Genomic DNA, 8326 nt, shown 5'->3' on the forward strand with positions numbered 1-8326 from the left:
AAAACAAACAGATTCATCTTGGAGAGGATTAAACCAAGCTACTCCTTGGAGGCAAGGATTCTGGGGCTTCGTCTGACATACTTTGGACACGTTGCAAGGAGGGACGGGTCCTTGGAGAGGGACATCATGCTTGGGAGGGTGGAGTGACAGAGCAGGAGGGGAAGACCCATTATGAGATGGATTGATTAGGTGACTGGGGTAATCGGGATGGGTGTGTCAGAGGCAGTGCGGCTGGAACAGGATAGAGCAGGGTTTAGGGCTGTTGTGCATAGGGTCGCTATGAGTCGAAAATGACTCATTGGCACATAACAACAACAACAAGCTATAAAACAGGCAGCAACATGAAAAACACTCCTACAATACAACAAACTGACAGGTGTTTACTTCTAGCAGCAAATCACAGAATCAACCAAGCATGCAAATATCATGATGCCAGACAGCCTTCTCTGGTCTCATCTGAGGCCTGCGGTAGCATGGCTGGCTGAGGACCCAGATAGCTCCAAAGGCCTTCGAGCTGAGGTCCTGATAGCTGCTGGCACATCGAGATGGAGCCTCAGGGGCCCACGGGCCTTTATATTCAATACACCAAAAGTACACACACACAGATGTTATAAAATACAGAAGTCTTTTTTTCTGTCTTCTACACTGATGTCTTTACCCTAGGTTTGACACTCAAAGAAATCCAAGCTTCAAGTGTACATGAACCCAAGAGAAAAGTCTTGCCAAGCCTAATATTTCCAAAATATGTTGATAGTCATTTATAACAATAGAAAGGTAGCTTTCAACATGAAAACAAACACATTTAAAATCTCACTGATTCCATGAAGGAATATTGATACTATTTCTATAAATTATTTATAACATTCTATCATATAAAATTGGCTGCTATACTCACCAAGTTTTGAGACTTTAAGAAATCCTCAAGGTTCTTTGGAGGTTCTTGGATTGTCTAAGGAAGGAAATTCAATATTGATCATGGAAATAAATTTAGATTTGTAAATAATAATAAATTTATTTAAATAAGATTGAGACTGTAAATATAATATAAGAACTATTATAAAAATTCAGCTATCAAAATAACTATAATTATATATATTCATATCCTGAGTCATCAAACAAAATTCTGTAAAATGTTCTCCTTTTTCTACTGACTTTAAAGAAATAAATCTTGCTAAGAGTCCAAATTTCAAATTCAAGACACATTGTGTTATCTTGGATGATATGTATGGTAAATACAGAAACATATAATGACACTTTCTTTTTACTGATGACATGTTTTTAAAAATCACACCACTTAAATGGTAAAAATAATTTAAACATTTGGATTTGTCTAACAAATAAGAACATAATTTTATTAGTAATTTCTCTGTGAGCCAAAAAATGTATTCTCCTATTACATAACTTCATGCCAACCCATTTCATTTTGCTAAAATGACATCTTTCAACAGACTGATGCTGCCCTGGATACACTCACCAGGTTGCACCAATAAACTTGGCCAACTAACTGGAACAGATCCATATTTATTCCCATTCCAATAAAAGGTACCCAGAGTGCAAAAATTATCAAACAATATCACTAAGATCATGCAAGCAAGATACTGAAGATTATAAAAAAAAAAGACTGGAATGATATGTCTATGGAGAACTGCCAGATGTGCAGGCTAAGTTTAAAAGAGGCCATGGCACTAGGGACTTTATAGCCAATGTTAGATGGATCTTAGCTGAAAGTAGAAAGTACTAGATGAATGTCTATCTGTATTTAAATGACTATGTCAAAGCATTTGATGGTGTGGATCACAACAAATTGTGGCTAACCTTGAAAAAAATGTCAATCCTAGAACACTTCATTGTGCTCATGTGAAACCTATACTTGGACTAGGAAGCAGTCATCAGAACAGAGCAAAGAAACACTACGTGCTTCAAAATCCACACCTTTTCAATCTATATATGGAACAGATCATTCAAGAGGTGGAGCTTTATGAAAAGGCATGTGGAATCCAGATTGGAGAAAGACTCCTTAACAACCTGAATTATGGAGATGTCACAACCTTGCTTGCTGGAACTGAGGAAGACCTGAAGAATTTGCCGCTGAAGGTCGAGGACTGTAGTCTTCAATATAGATTAAAGCTCAACATCAAGAAAATCCAAAATCTCTGTAAATGTTCATTAAAATTAATAAAATAAAATTTAAAAAAGATTCTCACTACTGGGTCAACTGGCATAAGAGATGGAAAAGAAATTGAGACTGTTAACAATTTCAGTTGGGCTTGGTTCTACAGTCAACACTCTTGGCACCAGCAATCAGGAAATCAAGATTCTGCTATTAGGGACTTCTCCAGATTGCTGAAGAATAATGTCAGTCTAGGGACAAAGGGGTGCCTCATCCAAGCCATGGTCTTAACAATTACTTGCTATCAGAGAGCTATACATCAGAGAGCTGGACAATGACTAATGATGACAGAAGAATCAATGGCTTTGAATTGTGGTGCTGGAGAAGAGTATTGAACATACAATGAACTGACAAGAGAACAAACAAGTCTGTCTTGAAGAGTGTGAAATCAAGCTGCTCCTTAGGACAGAGATATTGAAACTCCATCTCACATAATTTCAGCATATTTCCACAAGTGGCCAATCCTTGGAGAAGGACATCATACTTGGATGGATGGAGGAACAGCACAGAAGTGGATAAAATGGATTGACACAGCAACTGGAATAACGGGGGTAGGTGTGCTGGAGGCAATGAGATTGGCATAGAATAGGGCAGGGTTCAGAGTTATGAGTCACAGGTAACTTGATGGCACATAACAACAACATCACACAAACTAATTCTAATCAAGAACGCATTTTGCTTTTCCTTAACTAAGGCACATAGTCTTCCTTCAGCAGAGAAAATTCTCTACCCTAAACACTTTCCCATCAATTCCTTCATGGACTAACTCTTACTTTAAGTCTCAAATCAAAAGGCACTTTTCCTAGGAAGTCTTCCTTTGTTCCTAATAAAACTTTTCCATGGAAATACATACCATAGATAAATGATTCACATCACCATGAGAACAGAAACAAAAGTGCGACCATTGCTAAGTAATAAAAATTGTACATACAATTTGAACCACAGTCAGTACTTGCAGTGTGAATGAATTCATGAATAAATGAGGAGATGAATGTAAGAGAAAAAATGCAAGAGTTTGGAAAAAATGGCAAAACACAAATTTCAAAGGATGAAAGACCAATGAGAAGGAAGTAAAAAATTAAAAACTCAGAAATTATACATCAATGACCTGATGAAATTATGACTGAAAATATTTAATGCATTTTAATTTACCGAAACACATATGCCATGTAAACACGTAAAATGGTCAAGATTACAAAATCACAAGGCTATTTTTATAAAATAATTAAGCATTTGGGCTTGAAAAGCTCTTAATTTTGTTGAAAATACACAATGAATTTGCTAAATATTTAATAATACAACAACAATAAAATAAAGAATATACAAGAGAACTATTACAGACAATAATTGTTTAGAAACAAAAATGCATATAGCTGTCAAAATGTTATTGAAAATTTCCTGGGCCTAATCAGATTGAAAGGTAAGACTAATGTGAGGTTTAGTATGTACAAAAAAATGTGAAACCCAAAAATACAGTCACAATTATCTGGGTAAAGTTCAGTTTCATTTGAGAAATATGGCTTTTTCCCTGGCTTGGAAAAATGACCCCTGCAGTAAATGGAATGCCTAGTATGGGATTCCTGCCCTCATTTGAGAATTTGTGTTGGCCAGATCAGAAAAGCTTCATCTGAGAACTGAAAAAGATTTACCTAATCTAAACTAAGGGGTTTTTTTTTGTGGTCATTATTTCACCTGAAATTTACAATCATTTGTTATTTCAGATACCATCAAATTGAGTATGACCTGTAGCAACCACATGAACAACAATAGCTCTGAACCTTGTCCTATCCTGTGCCACCCTCACATTTACGTATTAGAGCCCATTGCAGCAGTAACTGTGTTGTCTGTGAAAAGTCTTTCCATGTCTTTAAATTTATTGGAATTTCTAAAAACATATCTTTATCATAAATAAATGTATTGTGATTTATAAAAATGTCCCTAGTTAAAACAATACAAGGAGAATAGGTTCATCCTGGAGAGAGTGTAAACAGGCTGCTCCTTGGAGTCACGGATTCTAAAACTTTGTCTGACATCCTTTAGACATGTTGCAAGGAGGGACCAGTCCTTGGTGAGGGATGTCATCCTTGGGAGGGTGGACGAACAGTGCAAGAGAGAAAGACCCTTGATGAGATGGTTTGACTCAGTGATTGGGGTAATGGGGGTAGGTGTATCAGAGACAAAGTTGGTACAAGATAGAGCAGGGTTTAGGCCTGTTATACAAAGGGTCGCTATGAATTGTAAATGACTCAACAGCTCATAACAACAACAACAACAGTTAAAACAATACAATCACTTTTTGTAAGCCCAGCTCATTCATATATACATATATATATATATATTTTATATATATTAATCTCCATATATTCACAAAGCTGATATTTCATGCTCATTTACTTTGTGTATGTGTGTTTCACACTTCCTTACATTGTTTCATACAATCATTCCATAGATACTGTTTTATAAAATTAATCACCAATAAACTATGCCAACCATCAACTTCTCTTTTCAAGTCCCTGTACAGTCTTTCTCATTTTTTTACCCCCTTCCCTCCGTCTACCAAATTGTATGACCCTGTGATTTCTCCCTGCCCACCCCTACCCCTTCACTTTCACCTCTTCTCCTCTTGGACACCTTATACATTTTACTAGTTATCCTGCTATTTTTACAATAATGGTCTCATGCAGTATTTGTCCTTACAAGACTGAGTTAGTTCACTCAGCATAGTATTTTTCAGTCTCTCTTAATTTGTGTAGTATTAAAAAAAATCATTGTTCCTGAGTACTGCATAGTATTCCATCATACCACAATTTCTCAATCCATTTAATTGTGATTGGACATTTGGGCTGTTTCCATACTTTTGTGATGGTGAATAACACTGTTATGAGCACTAATGAACAAATCTCTGTTTGTGTCTCAGTTCTAATTTCCTTGGGGTATATTACTAGCAGTGGAATGGCTGGGTTATATAGAGTTTCTACATTCAGCTTTTTGAGGAAATACCAAACCACCTTCCAGAGTGGTTGTACCATTTTACAATCCCACCAACACTGTATGAGAGTTTCAATCTCTCCACATCCCTTCTAACATTTATTGCTTGCTGTCCTGTTAAACTTTGTCACTGCAATTGGGGTGATACGGTCTCACTTTGTTTCTGATTTCCATCTCTCTTATTGCCAGTGATTTTAACCATTTCTTCATGTGTCTGTTGGCCATTTGAATGTCTTCCTCTGTGAAAGGTCTTTCCATGTCTTTTGCCCATTTTGTTATTGGGTTATCAGTCTTTTTCTTGTGGTGGCCCTGTAGGATTCTTTAAATTTTTGTTATGAGACTCTCATCTGAGATGGTATGGTGAAATGTTTTATCTCCAATCAATCGGTTTTCCTTTCACCCTACTGGAAAAAGTTTTTGATGCACACAGGGATTTAATCTTGAGAAGGTCCCATTCACCAATTTTATCCTTCCCTGGTTATACAATTGTGGCTTTGTCAGCCTCTTTATACTGTAGGCTAGGCCTTCTAAGCTTAGTCTCATTTTGTCTCATAAGAGATTTGTGCTTTTTGCTTTACCTCCAGGTCTCTGATCCACTTTGAATTGATTTTTGTGCATGGTGTAAAATGCAGATCCTGCTTCAGCTTTCTGCAAGTAGCAGTCCAGTTTTGCCCAAACCATTTGTTGAAGAGGTTGTTAGTTTTCCGATTTGATAGGGTTTGTTTACTTGTTAAATAGCTGACCATTCGATAGATGGTTTAATTTTTGGGTTCTAAAGTCCGTTACCTGTTGTCTGTGTGCCTGACATTGTGCTGTTTTGATATTTACAGCTATGTAGTGCGTTTTGAGATCAGGGAGTGTTATGCTTTCCACTTCATTTTTATTTCTAAGAAGTGTTCTGCTTATTCAGGGTTTCTTTCTTCTTCAAATAAACTTAACAATTGCCTTTTTGATCTCTTTGAAAAATGAATTTTATATCCATATTGGTATTTCATTAAACAAGCACATTGATTTGGGTAGAACTGTCATTTTCACCATATTAAGTATTTCTATTCATGAACAGGTCACATTTTTCCATTTATTCAGGCCTTTTACTGCTCTCACAGAAGTTTTAGTTTTTTGTCGTTTTCTTTGTAAATGTCTTTTGTGTCTCTAGTTAGATTTATTCCTAAGTATCTTAATTTGATGTTGTCTATTGAAAATGGTGGTGAGATTGAGGTTGTTAATAGTTACAGCTTGCTCAGCTACACAACCAACACTCTTGTCACCAGCAGTCAGGATATTAAAGACTAATTGTATTAAGTAGGTCTGCTGTCAAGGACCTTTCCAGAGTACTGAGAAGCAACAAAGTCAGTCTCTTAGAGACTAAAGTGTGCCTATTCCAGGCACAGTCTTTAAAATTACTTGCTATGCATCAGAGATCTTGACAATGACTTAGGATGACAGAAGAATTGATGCCTTTGAGTTGCGGTGTTGGAGAAGAGTCTTGAACATACCAAGGACTGTTAAGAAAACAAATAGGTCTGTCTTGAAAAAGGTGAAACTAAGTTTTTCTTTGGAGGCTAGGATATTGAAGCTCTGTCTCACATACTTTGAACATGTGCCAGGAGGGGCCAATTCTTGTATGCTTGGAAGGGTGGAGAGACAGCACAGGAGAGTAAAACCATGGATTGATCCAAAACTAAGGAAATGAGGGTAAGTGTGTTAGACTCAGTGAGACTGGCTTAGGATAGGGCAGGCTTCAGAGCGGTTGTACACAGGGTTGCTATGAGTCACAGGCAACTTGATGGCACATAACAACAACAACAACAACCCTGTAAATGGTATTGTTTTCTTGGTTTTCTTCTCTGTGATTTCTTACTGTAGAGGAATCCCACTGACTTTTATATGTTGGTCTTGTAACCTGCCATTCTACTAAATTAATCTGCTAACTTTAACAGGTTTTTTTGTTGGGTCCTTGGGGCTTTCCGTGTACACCATCACATCATCTTCACCATTTCTTTGTCAATCTGCAAGCCTTTTATTTCCTTCTCTTGTCATAGTGCCTTAGCAAATACTTTCAATACAATATTGAATAGAAATGGTGATAGTGGGCATCCTTATCTGGTCTCTGTTCATAAAGAAAATGCTGTTAGTCTTTGTCCATAGAGAATGATATTGGCTCCTGGTTTTGCCTTTATACTTTTCATTATGTTTAAGAAATCCCTTCTATTTCAATTTTGCTGAGTATTTTAATCAGGAAGGGGTGTTGGATTTTGCCAAATAACTTCTCTGCATCAATTGTTAGAGTCATGTACTCCTTGTTATTTGCTTTGTTAACTTGATGAATTACATTATTTTTCTTATGATGAACCATCCCTTTATACCTGTTATGAATCCCACTTGGTCATGATGAATTTGTGTGTGTGTGTGTGTGTGTGTGTGTGTGTGTGTGTGTGTGCTGTTAAATTATATTGGCCAGGTTTTTGTTAAAGATTTTTTTAATCTATATTAATGAGAGGTACTGGTCTGTAGTTTTCTTTTTTGGTAATACCTTTCCCTGGTTTTGGTAATACCTTTCCCTGGTTTTGGTAGTTTGCTTCATAAGATAACTCTGGGAACATTTCTTCTTTTTGTATCTTTTTAAATAATTTAAGTGGAACTGATGATAGATCTTCTCTGAATGTTTGGTAAAATTTAGCTGTGAAGCCATTTGATTGTCCAAGGTACCATTTTGTGGGGAAGTCTTTCTATGACTTGCTCAATTTCTTGTTTTGTGATGAGTGTGATCTATATCTGTCCATGCCAATCTGGGTAGGATATGAGTTTCAAGGAATTTGTCCATTTCCTCTAGGTTTTCAAATTTATCAGAGTATAGTTTTTCCATAATAATCCTATATTATCTATTTAAACCCATTTGGTTGTTGTGATGTTGCTTCCATAATTCCTTAAGCAAGTTATTTGTGTCTTCTCTTTTTTGTCCTTTTGTTAAGTTGTAAATTTTACTGACCCTTTCTGAAAACCAGCTGTTCATGTTGTTGAAGGTTTCAAATATTTCTCTGTTTTCTATCTCATTGATTGATTTCTATCTCTCTGATTGATTTCAGCTCTTGTCCTTATAATTTTCTTTATTCTAAAAGTTGTGGGATTAGATTGTTGTTCTTTTTCTATTTGATGTAGGTGTTGAGT

At 36.3% G+C, this 8326-nt stretch overlaps 1 protein-coding gene across 1 annotated transcript in view; it reads right to left on the reverse strand.

The window, feature by feature from the left end:
- The window catches only part of FAM227B (family with sequence similarity 227, member B), a 103168-nt gene that overhangs the window by 80409 nt on the left and 14433 nt on the right, over positions 1-8326 (reverse strand). The window contains exon 3 of the mRNA XM_006895326.1: positions 439-569. Coding sequence (XP_006895388.1) covers positions 439-569 — 131 coding nt within the window. The remainder of the gene's footprint in view (positions 1-438; positions 570-8326) is intronic.

The sequence above is a fragment of the Elephantulus edwardii genome, unplaced genomic scaffold (assembly GCF_000299155.1).
Source record: "Elephantulus edwardii isolate Elephantulus edwardi_28Jun2011 unplaced genomic scaffold, EleEdw1.0 scaffold00164, whole genome shotgun sequence".
NCBI lineage: Eukaryota > Metazoa > Chordata > Mammalia > Macroscelidea > Macroscelididae > Elephantulus > Elephantulus edwardii.